The sequence below is a fragment of the Kwoniella newhampshirensis genome, chromosome 8 (genome assembly GCF_039105145.1).
Source record: "Kwoniella newhampshirensis strain CBS 13917 chromosome 8, whole genome shotgun sequence".
NCBI lineage: Eukaryota > Fungi > Basidiomycota > Tremellomycetes > Tremellales > Cryptococcaceae > Kwoniella > Kwoniella newhampshirensis.
This window is the reverse complement of record NC_089962.1, coordinates 175,687-194,347: the sequence shown is the minus strand read 5'-3', so window position 1 is coordinate 194,347 and position 18,661 is coordinate 175,687. Positions and strand designations below refer to the sequence as shown.

General features: G+C 51.8%; 7 protein-coding genes across 7 annotated transcripts; 2 read left to right on the top strand and 5 right to left on the bottom strand.

The window, feature by feature from the left end:
- Positions 1-127: 127 nt before the first annotated feature.
- IAR55_004287 (uncharacterized protein) lies at positions 128-2,540 on the top strand (the record flags this gene model as incomplete). The annotated part of the gene is made up of 7 exons (XM_066947386.1): positions 128-240; positions 314-343; positions 407-449; positions 503-529; positions 586-718; positions 776-1,430; positions 1,493-2,540. 7 exons carry the CDS (start codon positions 128-130, stop codon positions 2,538-2,540), a joined length of 2,049 nt encoding a protein of 682 aa, XP_066801800.1.
- A 1,531-nt stretch (positions 2,541-4,071) lies between these two features.
- On the bottom strand, positions 4,072-5,234 carry IAR55_004286 (uncharacterized protein; the record flags this gene model as incomplete). Its single annotated transcript, XM_066947385.1, has 5 exons — positions 4,072-4,203; positions 4,288-4,380; positions 4,499-4,661; positions 4,745-4,896; positions 4,998-5,234. The coding sequence occupies 5 exons, from the start codon at positions 5,232-5,234 to the stop codon at positions 4,072-4,074; spliced, it is 777 nt and encodes a 258-aa protein (XP_066801799.1).
- A 314-nt stretch (positions 5,235-5,548) lies between these two features.
- IAR55_004285 (uncharacterized protein) lies at positions 5,549-7,235 on the top strand (the record flags this gene model as incomplete). The annotated part of the gene is made up of 5 exons (XM_066947384.1): positions 5,549-6,117; positions 6,181-6,248; positions 6,307-6,314; positions 6,481-6,801; positions 7,038-7,235. 5 exons carry the CDS (start codon positions 5,549-5,551, stop codon positions 7,233-7,235), a joined length of 1,164 nt encoding a protein of 387 aa, XP_066801798.1.
- A 315-nt stretch (positions 7,236-7,550) lies between these two features.
- Positions 7,551-9,873, bottom strand: IAR55_004284 (uncharacterized protein; the record flags this gene model as incomplete). The annotated part of the gene is made up of 11 exons (XM_066947383.1): positions 7,551-7,597; positions 7,663-7,700; positions 7,752-7,872; positions 7,931-8,027; positions 8,097-8,213; positions 8,278-8,386; positions 8,446-8,883; positions 9,001-9,100; positions 9,279-9,351; positions 9,517-9,591; positions 9,835-9,873. 11 exons carry the CDS (start codon positions 9,871-9,873, stop codon positions 7,551-7,553), a joined length of 1,254 nt encoding a protein of 417 aa, XP_066801797.1.
- Positions 9,874-10,212: 339 nt separating this feature from the next.
- On the bottom strand, positions 10,213-13,140 carry IAR55_004283 (uncharacterized protein; the record flags this gene model as incomplete). Its single annotated transcript, XM_066947382.1, has 10 exons — positions 10,213-10,225; positions 10,288-10,349; positions 10,413-10,455; positions 10,511-10,696; positions 10,754-11,263; positions 11,320-11,499; positions 11,587-11,806; positions 11,951-12,217; positions 12,327-12,398; positions 12,663-13,140. 10 exons carry the CDS (start codon positions 13,138-13,140, stop codon positions 10,213-10,215), a joined length of 2,031 nt encoding a protein of 676 aa, XP_066801796.1.
- Positions 13,141-13,915: 775 nt separating this feature from the next.
- On the bottom strand, positions 13,916-16,844 carry IAR55_004282 (uncharacterized protein; the record flags this gene model as incomplete). Its single annotated transcript, XM_066947381.1, has 3 exons — positions 13,916-15,322; positions 15,371-16,615; positions 16,689-16,844. 3 exons carry the CDS (start codon positions 16,842-16,844, stop codon positions 13,916-13,918), a joined length of 2,808 nt encoding a protein of 935 aa, XP_066801795.1.
- Positions 16,845-17,176: 332 nt separating this feature from the next.
- Positions 17,177-17,702, bottom strand: IAR55_004281 (uncharacterized protein; the record flags this gene model as incomplete). The annotated part of the gene is made up of 2 exons (XM_066947380.1): positions 17,177-17,290; positions 17,358-17,702. 2 exons carry the CDS (start codon positions 17,700-17,702, stop codon positions 17,177-17,179), a joined length of 459 nt encoding a protein of 152 aa, XP_066801794.1.
- Between the last annotated feature and the right edge of the window lie 959 nt (positions 17,703-18,661).

Sequence of the window (18,661 nt, the reverse complement as noted above, 5' to 3'; positions counted from 1 at the left end):
AACGTGTGACAGGCAGCAGATCGATTAGGAAGAGAACGCACCAGTCTCGCACACAGGATACATAGCGCCCGAATCGAGTCGTCTTTCTCTCAAAACCTTGGTCTGGCGATCAAAGTCAAGGGAGAAGATGTCTGGCTCGTCGTGCACCCCGCTGATATCGCGCCATCTTGCCATTGTCGTGGTCATCTCTTTATGGTTGCCATTGGCGAGGGCAGGCTATCTCAGCGTCTCGATGACACCGTGAGTATCGCTTACATTTGAAACGATCCTGAGCTGTGAAACTATCGGCTGACGAGAAAGCAAATGATCACAGAGCAACGCAATGTGGAAACTCCACTGTTCGGTAAGTGACAACAACACCCAGAATGGTGTATCGCACCTTGGATAACTGACCATCAACATCTAGCTGGAGCGGTGATGACGGTCCATACCACCTGCTTCTGACACCGGTAAGTGGTGATTCGGGCGGAGACGATGAGTTTTGCTGATTGCATACTTTCAGACCGAGTTCAGACAGCACGGATATAATGTATGATCAGATCGCATCGTTCGGTATAATGCCGCCATACTGACGCTTTATCGCAGGTATGGATCGAGTCAATACCGGCCGGCACCAATTCCTACAACCTCGACATAAGGCAACCTGCTGGAATACAATATATGCTCACTATGTGGGGCGCCTCCGGTATCACTTATGCTGCTACGACGGATGTCATGAGTAAGTTGATTCCCGATGCATCATCACCATACATTCCGCTGACTTGGGGCCGAATAGCTGTCGGCCCTTCATCCACCAACAATTCCTCATGCTTCCTCTCCGATCAAGCTATCCTCGATCTCTATTCCTTTGCATTCACAATGAACACGACGACCAACGACGACTATCCTCCCCAGTGCTCTAGTATTTCGTTCACTTGGCCATCCTCCCTGGAATCCAACGTAACGTCTGGCGCTTCCACCAATGTCACCAAGAGAGATTGCACCGAGGGAACAACACCTGACACCACTCATGAGCTTGACCTCCCCATGGATGATATCGTTATCAATCAACTTGATGCGTCGTCAAGCGATCACAAGGGCAATACAACTAATCCTCCAACCATGTTCGGAATCATTCCCCTCGGCAATTCTTTCTCTATACCCATCACTTTCGATAGACAGTCAAGATATGCCAGATACCTGCCAGAGTCTGCACTTTCCGACAACCCGACAACATTCACGCGCCAAGGTCTGACATATCTCAACTGGACGGTGGACATGGCGAAAGGGACGAGATTCATTCTCGTGGCAGGAATAGGGAGTTCGGAGGAATGGGCGAGTGGTGGTTCGACAGCTATGTTGACGGTGGGTCAGGGATCGACCGGGTGTGTGGGCAGTGAGCAGAGCGGTGGTGGTGCGCCCAGCATTACGGCGTCGGGCACAAGCACTAGGTGAGTCTGACAGTACACAAACAGGATTGAAGTACGGCTGATCCAGCGACCAATGATATCAGTGTCGAGTCGCCATCTGGATTCCCAGCTGGAGATGGTGTAGAAATTTCTCACTCGAATCCAGTCGTACGCACGGCTGTTGCTGTCGTATGCTCCGTCGTTGGCACTTTGGTGATAGTCGGCCTTGTCATCTTCTGTCGCCGAAAACGTATTAGACGAAGAGGTTCGGGACAGGGGCAAGCATCCAGTGGCGGACCGTTTGGGGTGTTCACCGACCGTAACGGACGCAAGGTTCCCAAGACTATCGAGTCCAGTCCGTCCGGGTCAGAAGCTCCTCTTGACCTCATTGCTTCACGTGGTGAAGATCGTCGTCTGACGCCGTTGATACTTGGCGAAGGCAATCAAGCAGCCTCCCCATCTGCGTCTCCTATCGATCAACGGGACCCATTCAGGGATCAGAACAAGCTACACTTACTTTCCGGACCATCTCGGTCGACCACCTTCGATAGTGAAGCTTTCTCCTCACCGGTTTCACCTGTTCGAGGCAGAGACGAGCCGACAATGATTCGGAACTCGTCGCAAGACGCTCTGTTGCCGCGTATGGCGGGTGGCGCCTTGTTGCCTGAAGTACCAGAGTCTTCATCGTTGAATCTGGGTCACCATTACGACTCCGGTACTGGTACGTGGTCCGGCGGAGGAGGCAGTACATGGCAGTCGTCTGCGAGGGTTGGCGGTGGTCCGCTCATGTTACATGACGCTTCGGCCCGGGATGAAGATATGAATCAGGACAGAGGAGAAGGCACGGACATATCGGATCTGAAGAGGGACACGATCGCGCATTTCGCCGGAGGCGGACCTTCGACATCCCTCCCTCGTAGTGCGGATGCTCCTTCGATCGCATCAGCTCCTCCTGCTAGAAGACGGCGGGCACAAGCCCAAGCAAGAGATACAGAGATGGAGTACATGGTACACCAGGATGCGGGGCGAGTGGTCCCACCGCAACCAGGTGACACTGCCAATGTCTTGGAACTGCCGCCAAGGTATGAGGAGTTGAACTGGACAGAGGAGGAAACGAGGGAGAGGGAACAAATGGAACGGCAGACGAGATGAAGCTCTGTCCACCTACTGGTGCGGTGAGACGGAAAAGGACATTTTGGTTTCAATATCAGTCTTGGCGATCATCATTCAGCATGGTCGCTAGATGCGCATTCGGAGGGACAATCAATCAGTCTTGGACTTCGTGTATAAGTAGATTAAGTCTCAGGTAGACGTGTATCTGTTGTAATCATGCATGCACGCATTTGTCGGTACTATATACACATCACCTGATCGTTTTCTCTTCGGTAGTCACTCCTCTTTGAACCTACAGTACCAGATTGTCCCTTCCTGCTCTGATTATCACTCACCGATCTAATTTCACAGCTACGGTCCTGCTCACCGCGCGCATCTTCTACCTGCGAGAGTAGCGCCATGGTCCTGGATAGAAGACGACGGCCCCGTCCCAGTCCTCTTGGTCAATGGTCCGCAATCAGCGTCCGTGTCACGTTGAACTCAAGAGGGGAAACAAACAAAAACTCACCTCACTCACTCCTCGAACCGTTCCGTGCGTGCTTGCTGAGAGCCAAAATAAGCTTGTCTTCTCTGCTCTTTTGTCGGTTGCTCGGGGTCTGATCTTGATGTTGGACACCAAACTTCGTATTTGTCTTGGCTTGTGATTGACCATGACTGACAGTAGCAGAGGCACCTGTGCCCATTGGTTTCTGTGACTGTGATGGAAGCACCGCACCTGCCGAAGGGGTAGCAGCAAGTGATCTTGTTGCCACACTTACGGTGGACTGGGAACGAGACACCGCATCATTGCATGTATTTGATATTCGATGCAGATGGTATGGAAGCTGACACTGCAGGACTTGCTGCCCCGCGCTGAGCGGATTAGGCGGACGGGACAACAGAGCTTGCCATATGTTACTCTGAGACCTGCTGAGGATGTTCTCCGTCTGTGCTTGACTTGATACATCTCCGGTTCTTTCCTGTGTATGACGCCTCCACAATGCCAGTGATCTGTTTGTAACGAGGACGAGGACAAGGACGAGATGCAGTTTACCACTGCGCAAAAGAAGAACCTTTGCCTAAATCCTAACGACCTCACCAGTGGCTAGAACTTAGAAGCGGGTACCGTGTGGATGTGTCAAGGCCCTCATGACAACTCGTGTTCGAAGATATCGAAAGAGTTACAGGTAACGATGCGCTATTCGTGGTAGTGGCGGAATGGCCGTCATGACAATTAGGTTCTTGGCCCTCTATGAAGGCTATCACTAAAGAGCGTCGTCACATGTATCTACTCACAATTGCTATTTTCTCAGCATCATGTCTTCATCGGCAAGTACATATCCTGGTGTAATCTCCGAGTCCTCCCGCTTCTCCCACAACCCTTTTCTACTTGTTTCACCTCGCTTTAGCAGACTCATAGCCGCCGCCTCCGCACACAGTCATTACCGTCCCCGTCGGTAGATGCAGAATGAAATCACGCACGCGTATTGTTTTGATCGAACCTCTCGCGTTTGCTCTATTGCGGCGGCGATGTGTTATCCACCTATCGAGTCCAATACAACCGTGACATACCATGATGCGACTGCCTTGCTCACCGCCGTCTTCTCAACCTCATCAAAGTCACTCCTTCTCGCCCGTACCGTTCCCTCTCGCCCTCTTTATCATCGAGAACAATCTCCTGATCGAAATGCTTTCTCAGCATGGCGAAGAATCGTTTGTCCGCCTGAAAGCAGGGGATTTTCCGAAATTGAGCTCGAACACGTCCTCTCTCGCCACCAAACACGAGCCCAACAAACGTTGCACCCACCTTTCTTCGTTTCTTCCAGCAGAAAAGGATCTCGACCTTTTTGTCTACAGGGGCGAGATCGCACAACGTTTCAACGAGAAGAGGAAAGGCGGGCTGTCCTGGACTGTCAGCTGTGATCCTGGCGTACTCAGAGCAAAGGCAGGTCGAGAGGTTTCTTTCGTCGAAAAGCTAACGGGAGTGCCGGGACCCGGAAGGATGGAATTCCACATACCTCGAAATAGACGCAGTCGGCTGCCAGGATGACCGAAGCCTCTTTGACAGCTATCGAGTCGGGTATTGGTTCACCCCAATTGAGCTCTGCGACATGGACGTTGTCCCTACTCAGGTCGTCCAGATTTAATCTCACATTCACCTCCATCAGGTCGAGAAGCATACTACAGATTCGAAAACATTTCAGCTCAATGACTTTGGGGGTTAACACGCAGATTCGGAAGAGCGCAGGACCTATGCGACTCACGACTGATCTGTCACCCATACTTCCGAAGTAGGTTCGAGCATAGCCGTGGCGATACCTACTAGACCTGTCCCAGATCCGAGTTCTATCACTTGCTTCCCTCTAAGCTTTTCGGGATGGTTCGTATGTCTATAAGCAAGATATCGAGACAGTACCTGATCGGCACAAGGGGGATCAACGTACAGTCAGACTTTCGTTCTACATGTAGATATCACGGATAGAGATAGAGAATCCAGTCGCTGAAAGAAGGACTCACCTCCCCTGCGGGCCAAGCGATACCCCCGCACCCTGGTCCAGCATCAACTTTCAATCTGACGTCTCTCCCTCCCGGTAAGCCAGGGACTACGACTCTCGTCTCTTCCTCTTTCATTGTCGTGGGCGGTCGAGGTGGAGCAAGACCTTCGAATGAGGGCAAGGGCGCAGATGATGAGGTGGACGAGGTAGATCCGGCTCGAGAATGGCTCCTCGACGAGATGAGAGAGGGATTTGTCATTTCTGGCGGGAGGTAGAGAAGGTGAGGACGAAGAAGTCGAAAATGAGGGGCAGGACCGAGAGGGAGGTGAGAGAGGCGCTGGGCGTAGACGAGGAGGGGGGACGGAAGGTGACCTTCTGAGCAAATGTGAGTAGCAAGTAGGATGCTACAGAGACTGTTGTTGCCCGAACTTTTCGAAATCGCATCGATCTCATTCAGCGTCTCATCTCGTTTTCCCGGAGCCCCGGATCAACATGAGACGCTGTTCCTATCTACATTCCTTCCAACGTCGAATGCATTCACTGCCATGTAATCTTGGTATTAGTGCACACGGGATGACCTCGAACTACTCTCAAGCTGCTCAAGGACTCGCACCGCCATCACCAGGTCATCGTCGCTCCGTCTCTTCCTCCTCCTTCTCATCGACATCACCACGACTTCCACCTTGTCCCATCCTACTACATCCACTACCGCCCGCCTCATCACTGGCGAAAGAATCAGCTGCTCAGTCCGAGCTCGAGCTAGATCGACAGACACGTCAGCTGCATCGCGAGAAAGAGCTAGCAGAGGCATTACAGGACCAAGCTTGGTCTATCGAACGTGCGGCAGTACGAGAAGAACAGGGGACTTGGACAAAGACGTTGCAACGGCGGAAAAACGAGAAGAAGGGAGGGGTTGAGGACGAACAATGGGGAGATACGAAAGGGTTTGTGAGACCTCCTCAGGCTTATGAGCTGTATCAGGCGATCGACAAGCATGACATCGACTACATCATGAGAGTGAGAGATCATGCCTTTTCTTTGCTGTTGCAGAAGAATGGAGCAGAGTTTCCGATCGTGTACGCGAGTCGAATAGGAGCGGGTCACAGGGATGTGGTCATCTTGCTGGTCGGAGCGTTGTCGAGGTAGATTCTTCTCAGCACTGATGACCAACCGAATGCATGAGATTGGCTGATATTGACTCGCAGATATGTCAATCATCTTGAACCCGAAGACTTTGATAAGAAGGAGACGAAGGATATACTGAAAGCACTGCGTGGGTTGTCTCCGCTTCATAGCCTCTGAGAGTACAGCTAAATCACTCTTCGCGACAGGTGCTAATGTAAGCTGCCTAATCTGATCGTCGTCAGAGGAATATACCTGAACTCACCAGCAACCTCGGCTTATGGAAGAACCGCCGCTGATATTGTTGTTCTCCTTCTTCTATCCGTCAACCACCTCATCACTCGTACCTTCTCTATTCTCTTGGCCATTTGTGGCATACTCAGTTGAAACTCGCCATCGACCACTCCCTCCACTCCTCGTCCCCACACCTCCTCTCATCCTATCTCCAAGTGCTCATCATGTCCGAAGGCGACTCCTTCCTCCACAGAGCAGTCTACGAGCTCACCCTCCTCCTCCGAGATCCACATTCCAGACCCGTCCTCGAGGCAGAGACCATGGTCCGTCGTTTCTGCACGAAAGAGCTGCGCGGCGTGGCGGGTGGCGTTGGCGAGGTCGAGGAATATGTGGCTAACGCAGCGCTGGATCTGGTCATCATGGCTGGGTGGAGTTTGGTTGCTGGGCAAGTTGGGTTGGATAATCTGCCGGTGAGTGGGAGTGCCTGCCGCTGCGAGATGTATTCGATGGGAAGAGTGGAGAGTGGATATCCATTGATCTTCAACGAATGGATGGGAGGAATTGGTCGAGCTGTGGTCTTGATGACGACGAAGAAATAATCACTATCTTTTGCAGATGACCATTCAGATGAAGCTGACCACCTTCGTCGCTCCTTGTACCTCCCTTCCCTTCCCTTCCCGCAACCCACCTTCCACTCTTCCATCAGACACACACATTCGCACGAGACCTACGGACCTACCAACTCTTCTCCGAAGCGATGGATGAGCACGTCTCAAAGCTACACAAAGCCAATCCGCGATATCGCAAGATATTACGGACCATCAAGGATTTCGCGGGGGACACGAGGAAAGGCGTAAGAGGGAGATTGAGAGATGTGGCTGGGGTGCTGGATCAGGATGAATGAGAGGAGTGATATGAGTCATGCTGGATCTGTATCCCTTGCAATTGCTGTACTTGCATTGTTGTACTGGTATCATACCATTGATGGTAGAGGCGCCTCACATCCAGGTAGCTTGGTTCAACGCTTCAGAGGAGTCACATTGCGCTGCGAGTATCTCATTTCACCTGCATCCGAAGTACGACATGTGGTCACCCTGATATCCTGCAGCGCGATTGCATGGCTGCATCTTGAGAGTCAAGGTCGTAACACTACTCGAACAGATAAGATTCCGCTCCTCTCACACTGCTCCGACATACATTCACCTCACAATCCCCCTTTCTACTTGGCCATCTCAACAGCCTTGGCAGCAGCCTCGTCCAAACCGTCTGTGCCAAAAGAAAAGGGATGAGTACATGATCCTTGATGATTCGAAGACCTTGTAAGAACTCACCGAATGGGAAGATCTTCAAACCAGATTCCTTGATCATCCTACAGATTACCTCGTTAGCAGATTTCCATGTACTCCACGGCTACACTCACTTCTTCGCCTCAGCCTCCTTGGTACCCTGGAGTCTGACAATGAGGGGAATGCTCAGTTGGAGCTCCTTGGTTGCCTTGATGATGCCCTCGGCAATGACGTCGCATCGCATGATACCACCGACTGACGAAATGAGCGCACATGTCAGCTGAAAATCGGTTCAATATTGTAGCTGACTCACAGATATTAACGAAGATGGACTTGACGTCCTTGGAAGTCAAAAGGAGCTCAAAAGCCTTCTTGACAGCGTCGGCAGTAGCACCACCACCAACATCGAGCTGAGAGACGGATCAAGTCAGCACCAGCTGCTGAGTAAAGCGACGATCACAAGGGAGGCAGCGACTTACGAAATTAGCGGGAGATCCACCGTGAAGAGAGAGAACGTCCATGGTGGCCATGGCGAGACCGGCACCGTTGACGAGACAGCCGACGTTACCATCGAGCTTAATAAAGTTGAGGCCATACTGGATGTTTTATAGATACGCGTAAGCATACACTTTGGGAAAGCAGCGTGCCGACTGGACTTACCTCGGCAGCCTCGACCTCTTGAGCATCCTCCTGAGTAGTGTCTCGGAGCTTGAACACGTCCTTCTGTCGGAAATCGGCGTTGTCGTCGAAACCGAACTTGGCGTCCATACTGTGTGTTGTATCAGCAATGATGACAGATACAACATGGTAGAGTCTGGTATCACTTACCACAAGACCTGACCGTCGCTCAACTCTGCCAAGGGGTTGATCTCAATCTGCGTGGCGTCCTTCTCCTTGAAGATAGTATAAAGTCTTCCAAACACATCTGCCGCGTTCTCCTGACTCTCGGGCTTGAATCCCAACTTCTTCGCCAATTCCAATCCTTGCTCTTTGCTGATTCCATTATCAAAGTCCAGGGGAGTGGTAATGATAGCTTCGGGAGTGTCGTGAGCAACGTCCTCGATGTTCATACCTCCTTGAGAAGAGGTGACGAGGACGGGACCGCCGGACGATCGGTCGTTGAGGACCGCGGCGTAGTACTCTTTTTGAGGGGGCATTCGCTCGGCGAGCATGACAGCGTTACAGATCCGACCGGCGGCACCGGTTTGTTTGGTGATCAACTTGTGACCCAACATCTTCTCGGCGTAATCCTTGGCCTGAGAGGGGCTGTGGTGGCCCGAGAGGAGTGAATCAGTTTGGCTCTCTAAATACGCGATGTGTATATAACAGGCTTGAATGGAAAGGGAAAACGAAGCGCTAGAATACACAGAAGTGAACACCCACGAGTCAACCATTTGGACACCACCCTGGAAACCAGAGTCGAAATGACCCTTTCCTCGACCACCAGCCAGCACCTGCGCCTTGATCACGAGCTCATCCTTGCCTGTCACGCGTGGAAGTACGGTCAGCGGGTTACAGAGGGCGAAAACATGAATTGGGGGCTGAGATGAGACATGGCAGTGTTGGGGGAAGCGGCGGTTCGATTATACGAAGTGAGAGAAGAATTGACAGTGCGAACAGGAAGAGGGAATCAAGCAAGGAAGGGAAGTAAGCAGACTCACCGAAACCTTTGGCGACACTCTCTGCCTCTGCGGCTGAGAACGCGGGCAAAGCTTTAGGAGTGGGGATACCGTACTGTATACAGTCAAGGTGAAGTATGACATGCGATGGGAGATGGTTGATATCAGCGATACAGATGCGATGGTGCACGAAGAAATGCGGAAAATGAAGGTCAGCTCAGTGTTTCTCTCCATATCTCGAAAGATCCCCGCTTGGGTGGGATAGATGGAAGCAACGTACAGAGTTGAGAAGCTCGACAGATTGATATTCGTGGATGGACAAGTTCCTCTTCTGCTGGTTGACCGCCTTGAGGGGCTTTCAGATTGAATCAAACAAGATACCTTTAGTCAGCCTGCTTCCTCTCTATTCGCCACATCATCGCATGCCCGTGCTATCTTTTCATCGTTGCGATATCCCAGACCACACCATGCCTGTTGACTTGACAGAGCGGGACGAGGGACCAGGACTTGAAACGTCTCCTATTTATAGGACGGAATGTGATCTGGCGGGTGTGTATGCGGTGGAGTAGGGCTTGAAGCGCGGGACCGATATACTCACTTGGACGGCTGTTCGCGCTGCTCTGAATCCTCTGATCATGATGTGTAAGGCGAGTTTGAGATGGTACAATGAGATGGGAGAGTAAGATGTGTGTGTATGTGATGTGAGTTTGTAGCATGTAGCGTTACTGACACGGTGCTAAATAATGGTTATCCGACAACTCTGTCCAGAGCCATTCCCGAAATATCGCCGACCAACGCCGCAGCGACACCACACAACGTTATCATCGATCCCTTTCAAGTGTGTCTTTTCTCGAGGTGCAAAGCAAGTACATGCATACATGGGTATACCAAAGGTGGTATATATACGTTCTCCTCGCATCCGTCCCTTCTCTACTGCTCCTGTCTACGCGGAATAGCAGAACTGACCATCGATGTCTTATGTTGAGAAGCTGAAAGGTACACAAGAGACTGATGATCAGCACAGCTTCGTAATAGCATGAAGATAACATACATTCCAAGAATCTTGAATGGCGGGGAAATACCTCCCGGTTCACCTTGCAATTGACATTCGACCTGATTACGAAAGCCCGGTCAACATTCGTCCTGACACAAAGGCGCTTGTTAACAGATACTTACGAAATGCGAACCTCTCGCGACGCCCCGATCAATCATGACCAAGCTGGCAACGCGAGCCGATATCAGCTTATGCTCTGCTGTGATTCACTTTGACTTACGTCGCGATGACATCCTCAACCTCTGCTGTGCCCAGCAGCTCTTTGGATCCAGCAACGTTGTCGTCAACCCAACACTTGACGCTTCCAAGCGGCTTGTCTGGAGGAGACTGCATAAAATAGATGCCGACATCACCCGCTCCGAGTTTGAGGGGGATACGAAGTCGTGCGGTGGGTTGCTCGGCATACCTGCGACGAACCAACAGAGTCAGCATGCTGCGATGGAGCGTTGGCATTGTAACTCGCCAGTAATGTCTGTCCTCGTGCACTGCTCCCTTTGGCGGGTGATAAGTGTGCCATCCACTGCCATAGAACAAACTAGGTGGCAGAGGGTTGATCAAGTCGCTTGCAGCTACGCAGAAAGGTTCAATCTCCCTGAAATGCTCCACGTCGTGAGGTCGGTCGTTCAACCTCATCAAGGGGACTTTCAGGCCTATATAACGGTCGGACAGCGATGATCCTGCGGAGGAACCATCTCCGGGAGATTGGCCGGGCATACCCTTTCTCAAACCAACACCGCCAAGAAGGGATGGGCTACCAGCAGTGGAGTCACCCTCCGTACCGAGATTGGGGACATCAAAGGAGTGACCGTTGATGGCCGACCACCCAGCACAGATCTGGGACATGATGTAGGAAATCAAGACATCGGCGATGAGATCATGGCCATTCGAGTTAGCATGGTTGGGATCGTGGTAGAATGCAGAACGCGCTTGATCGGGAGTTTGCAAGTACTGCTCGTAAAGAACGCCCTTGGCACTAGTGATAGCGTCAGCGATGGCTTGACCTCAAATGTGACATTCCAGAAGACTCACCTGATATGAGGTACATCGTAGAATTGTGCTACCACGTTGTGCAGCAACTCGGGGCCCGCGAAACCATTCTGAGCCTGAACCTGAGGACTGAAATGTCCGAGGATGATCACTGCTGGCTGGTCAGGTCGAACGAGAACTGATCGCACCAGGAGCTCGAAATGTTGGAGCCATTCGGGGTCGCTGAGGTGTATGATATAAGCGCTTGTTCTGATCACTGATTGTGCGACAGAGGCCTGAATCGGGCACCTCAGGGACGCAAAGACTCACTTTGGATCGGCCGCATCAAATTCAAGGATAACCAAATCCGTCTTGTCTGGCAGATGATGACTGTTGCAGTAAGCATAGTACGCCGAGTCTGTTTTTGTCGTCGCTCCATTGGTGAGCTCGTTGGCAGGATGAGGAAAGACAGTGTTCCACCAGTCGAAGAATTTGTGAGGATAACATTTCTCGTGGACCGGGTCGTCACCTGCGCCAGCACAAGCGGAGACTACGATTGGGAAGTCACGGTCAGTCCAGCTCAATGATTATGGCCACAGAGGTGTAGGCCGTAGTGGAAGACAATTCAAGGGAGACGTTTGCAGTAAGAGGATTTGAGTAGAAGACGAGGCCGAATAGAAATGACACCACCCACCTGATCCACCCAAGATACTCATCGTCACGGGAGCACCGCTCATCGCCTTTTGCAGGACCTTCTGGACCCTCGCGCTTGTACCCGTATGCAATCTACTTTTCAACAATTCGAGCTGTCCCCGTCGAGCAGCGACGGCATCACCTGGTCCGAAAACTGGACAGAATTCGAATGGCGCGGGATCGACCATTGAGTTGTTGAGGTAATCCCGAGGAATGAGGTTAGAAGCCTCCGTGGTGTGATGATGTGGTGAAGAGGGTGTGGATGAGGCTGAGAGATGTCATTAGCATGGCATGAATAGGGTGATGGTGGCAGTAATATGGGATCAGGGCAGCTCGATGCTTGAAGTGGCGAAGACGGCGTAGATGCGACCACTCACAGAACAAAAGCTTGACGAGAAGAAGGAAGCCTACTAGTCCCGTGATTACCGCCCATCCGCGTTGGCTCAGGCCTAAGAAAATGGAAGAATGGTCAGCACCGGGAAGACTGCCCTCACTTTTCACTCCTCCATCGAAGCCCTAAAGTCAACATGACTTCGGATTTCCGCGATACTCGCACTCTTCCCAGTCCGTGACCACGAATGTCATGCCGTTAAATCTTACCCCTCGATATCTTGCTCGTGAAATGCAATCTCGTCTTGCAATCTCGTCCATCGCCCACCAGCGCCTTCCACACTGCTCTGACTGTCACACTTCAACAAGACGCCTCAACTCACCTAATCTATTACCTTTCCCTCTCCCTCTTCCCATCAATCCTCCCAAGTTCAAACTCATTCCCAATTTCCCTCTTCGGCCCTGCAATCCTGCCCCCGGCGCGCTCTTCTTTTCCCCATTGACTACGCCAGAAGCAGAATTACCTGAGCTCATCCTCCTATGAGTATTACGATCATTGATCTCGCTCCCGCTGGCAATCTTCACTCCCTCCCCCCCATTCCCGTTTGTAGGCGATGCATCTCCAAAATACCCGCCACCGGCACCGTTGGTGGGCACACCGGAGGAAGTCTCGTCGACTCCAATGATAGGTGGTTGTGAATTTTCACCACCGTCGAGAGGAGAAGAGGAATGGATTCGCGAGGGATAATGTGACATTGGTGTATCGGGTTCAGGGAGAGCTCTGCTGCTGCTGCTGCTGTTGTTGTTATTGTTATTGTTAAATGACGAAGTGGAGTTGTTCGTGGTTCGCGGTCGAAGCATTTCTCACGAGCTGTTCGCTTTTCGCAGAAACGATTGATGGGACGCTCAATGAGATGGTAGATGAGGAGGTGGTCCACCAAGGTCGGTGATGAGATGTAAAAAGTAGGTTCACCACGATGACGAGTGGAAAGCGGAAGGATGAATGAGTGAAGCAGACTGCGATAGGCGTGTGATCAGCTCTATCAGCACAACGAATTCCTGACTGGGCGTGTGATCGACCTCGCTTCCTCAGACTAGACTCGCGAACACGTCTTTGCATTATCCCTGGATCCATTGTGAAGAATCACCACGCACCTGAACAGGTGTCGCACACACAAACGAATACGGGCTGTACGCGTGAGGTATCAAGGTCGGTTCGTTACTCGTGTATCGTCGAAGAAACAGCAATGTATGTATCAGACAAGGTGGACGCGATTGAAAGGTTGAGAGAGAAAAGGGATGAACCGGGAAACATGTCTCGTTTTGTGGCAGTAGTTTGACCCTCCCTTTCCCTAGTCTTCCTTCAGTATTACGTAATCAATCATCCATGTACATTTCCTGCATTCCATTGATACTCGTACTGGGTACGTACTGGGTCCTCATATGTCGACTAGGCACTTCGACCTCTTCATCTTTTAATACATCTGATACTGTGGGATGACAATCCTCTTCCCTCTTTCATCATCTGACCGAACGAGACTAGAATCATAACAATCCGACCCAACGTAGAGCTAGGACATTTTCAACAACGGCAACGGAAACCACATATCACACGTCTTACCCTGCAGTGATCTACCTAATGGAACAGCTTCTTCTTCGGTTTCTCCTCGGGGATTACCTTGATATGACTGTGATTCGATGGTCGTCCGGGATGGTGGCTACAACATTCGATCGCCTTGACCCATTCGTCTCCATCGTCCTCCTCGTCGCCGCTCAATCCCGTGATCTCCTTTGGAGGAGCGAAGACCGATCCACTACATTCGGGTGATCCACAAGAGCACATCATGTCGTCTTTGCCTCGTCCCATCAAGAGATCAGAAAGTGTACATCGGATGGACGGCTCGACCGCCAACATCCGCATGATTGCCGATCGAGACTCTCGAGGTAAGAGTCGGAAGATAGATTCAGCACCGCCCGTCTGGAAGGTACGAGTCGAAGAGATCGACGCGGCACGCTCTCTTCGTGCTTGAGCTTCAGCCCTAGCGGAAGCGTTCGCAGGAGGTGGGAAGTTCATCTGTCGATGTTCCGTAGCCGGGGTTGACGGTTGAGACGTAGGACTGGAAACAGCCCTGTTTCGGCCCCTGTGCTCATCTGGGACATTCAACCGGGGCGTATCTGAGGGTATCATCGGCATCGGCAGCGTGCCCTGTCGCTTAGGCGGAGCACCGGTCAATCCCGGAGTGGCGTATCGGGAAGCGGGAACGCTGACGACAGAGTCGCTTCGACGGGGGAAGTGCTTGTCACTAAGATCCTTGTGCTCTTCGCCGTTCTCCGGTCGGATGTGAAGGTGAGCCAGCGACTGGGTGTTGGTCTCGCCCGATGATGAGCTGGTCCTCGAACCCTCCCGAACGACTTGTTGCGAGGATTCAGGGCTGACCCTGGCGTCGACTGCCGTGCTTGCATTAGACGTTGCTGAAGTCGACCGGAAGGGCAGAGAGCTTGATCCATCCGCCAGCAAGGCATGAGGACCACCTGTCCTGTTTGTAACACCTTCGTGACCATTCGCGATGGACGGTGCCGGTGTAGGGACTGGGGGCCTTGTGCAGAGCTCAGGATGAGTGTTGACATACAATCTGTAGCTCATATCCGTTTTGTAGTCGGGGATCTTCCAGGGGAATCGCCGGAGAATCATACACATGAAGATGATTGCAACGGACCAAACGTCGGTAAGACGAGGGTCATATGACTCCTTGCTGAGCACTTCTGGAGCGAGGTACGGATCGGAACCAACAACGCCCGAAGCCGGAATCTGATGTTTGCCAGGATAGTGAAACACAGTAGCGGTACCGAAATCAATGAGCTTGACGATGTTGTCGGAAGTCATGACGCAGTTGTCCAGCTTCAAATCTCGATGCGCTAAACCCATCGAGTGAAGATAGTTGACACCATCGACGATTTGGCGGAACACACAGTAAATCTCTGGCCGAGCCATTTTACCAGACATGACGACTGAGAAGAGATCATAAGGAGCATACTCCATGATCTAAAGAGAGCTCAGCACAGACCTATGCGCTGCCTTGTACACACTTACTTCGTAGAAATGTCCATGATCGTTGACGATATCAACCGTCTCGATAACGTTGATATGCCTCAGAGTGACACCGACACAGAACTCGGCCGTCACTTTTCTTTGATACTCTTTCTCCGATTCGCCTTGTCTTCGAGGTCTGAATTCTTTCACCGCATAGGTAGAACCACCAGTCTTCGAACTCGCTTTGATCAACCTGACTGTACCACCAGCCCCGGACCCCAAGACCTTGCCCCATTTTCCGTACTTCTTTGACAGGTGAGCATGTGTGGCTTCGTGCAGTGAAGGGTGAGTAAGGGCGACAACGGGATGCGGGACACCAGGATACTCGTTTGCGTTCTTCGGTGTTGCGATACCTGGTGTACCGGCGGGAGTGATGGATGGAGAGCCACCAACCGAAGGGGGTTGTGAGAGTGGCGGAGGCGCGGGTTGATGGTCGATCTCGCTCATGTGCAGAGTGTTCGTTCGGCTAGGAGCGGCACTTGATGCGACTGACTCCGTGGGGGTCTTGCCTTCTCTCTTCGGTTTTTTGTTCTGTTTGTCGTCCTTGTGGTGACCAAAAAAGCTTGCCAAACTGGAGTGCGACTTTTCGCCTTCGTTATCTCGGTGATGGTGTCGCATGAAGCCCATGAGATGAGTTGTGTGAGCACCGTGGTCCTTATGACCGCCAGGATGGTGATCAGCGGGACGAGAGGTAGCGGGTGTGGCGTGACCAGTGGTCGCGCCATTGCCAGCGGGCGCTGCGAGACCATTAAATCCGCTCCCTCGTCGCTGCATAGCAGGTGTGGCTACGCCAGCAGTGGGCGATCCAGGTACTGAAGGACCAGGGGTCTCGTTCATGTGTTGATGCAGGGCGTGCGCGGCGACTGAGCCAGGCTCGGCGTGTTTGGGTTTGTGATCATTGTGGCCGATGTGATGATTGAGGAATCGGCGGAGATCATGCAGTGGTCCAACGTGATGTTTAGGGTGTCTTGTAGCTGTAGGTGAAGCATGAGGACTGGATGGTGCTGTTTGAGATGTCTGGGGTCGTCTCTCAGTCGCCGAGTTGCTGATCTGTTCGGCAGCAGGTAGAGAAGGCGCCGGAGACGCTGGGGCGTGGACAGGAGGGGTAGCAGTAGTGAAAGACAGGTTGGAAGGTATAGGAGGGCGGTTTTGTGCGTTGTGATGTGCAGCGTAGAACTGTTCAGGATCGAATGCGAGCTGCCCAGCGGGTGAGACAGCTCGACTGGGATCCTTAGAGATGCCGGCCTGCATAAGAATGTGATCAGCACAAAGTTTGCAGACATCATGGATTCAGGACCCGTAGAGACATCAGGCGCACAAGTGGAAGAGGCGGTACTGGTGGAGTATCCCAATGGAGGATATCCATTTGATGTGAACGTTTATTCTTGCGCCCATTCCACGAAAGAAAGTTGCCAAGATTGGCACGTCTCACAGATTTAGGGGTGGGTGGACACGCGGTGATTTCCACTGCCATGGTGAGGGGGAGAGACGACGATGATGACAGCAGGAAGGAGTAGCAGGAGTAGCGATAGACACCATAGACTTTTCGATATGCGAATATCAAGCAGAATATGATGGACACGCCCGATAAGAAAAGTGTTGGGGAGTTTGGAAACCGAAATGAAAGGAGGCGAGACAGATCGGCCCATGCCAAGAGCCAAGAGAACAAGAATAATGAGAACCAAACAGAAGAGGTGAGAGAACATGATGGCTTTGCTTTGAGAACGTCCGGGGATAGTCGAGAGATCACAGGAACAAAGCACCATATCTGAAGCTTTGTGGTTTTATCTCGTTCTTACAAAAAAACTATACCGAGAACCCGATGTCTCGCAAGAAATGAGTAACCAATCCCAGGCCAGACATATTCAATCTTCGCCACGTCGCAAACGTGGTAGACAGCGAATCAAGATCGACCTGACACTACACACAGAGCAAGCTCGGCATGGAAAAAGCCAAGAGGGAAAGGGTGGAAGAATCTACTACTCACAGTTTCAGGATCATGCCAAAATCCACCTCTACTGGGCACTTTTGTCAAGTCAGCTCCGTGTGCACGATGATATCCCGCTGGATGTTCGCCAGCAGGTTGTGGATCATCGTTCAACATCATTTCGCTCGCTCTTCGACTGATGGGAGCACTACCGGCTTCGCTCCCCATGGGAGTATTACCGCTCATGGGTGTGCCCGTGATGGGAGTGAGATGTTCGGGAGACGGGAGACCATCATGTGCCGTGAAGATCTCTTGGCCGTGAGCGGTGACGAGTGATAGACGTCTACGACCGCTATCCGAGAAGTCGATAGAGGATAGGGGGACGGCGGGACTCGATGAAAGCATGTTGGGTAAATTTGATGACGCAAGGGAGACGTAGGTGGAGTGGTAAGGTTGGGTGTGAGCCTGTATGCTGTCGGAGATGACTACTAGTACAGCGATATCGATGATGATGAAGCTGAAGGAAGTTCTATACGCTCATCTGTCTGTCGAACTATTGTATGTAGCGGGAATATTGTTGGGGGGGGGGGGAGATTGTGGTCCATACACAGCTTGGGGATGAAGACGGGTAGATGACGACCGTTTGTAAGCGCGGGAGTGATGATGGCGTCCGGCGACTCTATTGAATCGCCTGTTTGGTTTCTCGACGATAGTCTTCCTTGATGATCGTTGCTGACGATGTGTTGTTGGCTATGATACAGCGGTGAAATCGGATGACAAGAAGAGAGGAGGTTGAGATTGATTGATGAACAGAGATAGAAGTGGAAGATGCGATGAGATGGGCAAAGGTGGGGTAAAAGAAAAGAAAGGAACGCGAGATGACACAGGTGGCCGATGGGCGGTCCGCCGGTAATATTATCACTGGGTCTTCCCTCCTTTTCTTGGCTTGTTGCTTCTTCCCGGATTTGGGATGCCTGTTCAGCTGACAACGAGAGTATCGTCCGTCTTTGTCTGCGTGGTATGGGTGCTGCGACGGTGTGGACAGCAAGCTGATGTATTTGACGAGCAAAAGGGTAGTTGCAAGCTTGGGAGATGCATCACTCCATGACCAGAAAGTACAGAGAGAGGCTTTCGGGATTTGTTACTACCACTAACCACGATCCACCCTACCACAAGCCAAACACTTGGGATGAATCTGATTCGTCGTTCAGGGGTTACGATATGAACAGCGTGTCCCTTGTGCTTTATCCCCCTATCCACCCCCGTCGTTCGCTTATTTTCGACTGGGATACATACCTGCGGCCTTGTTATTTCCCCCTTGCTGTGGCTGGGCAAACCTGCTTTCGGTCATGACCGAGTTGATT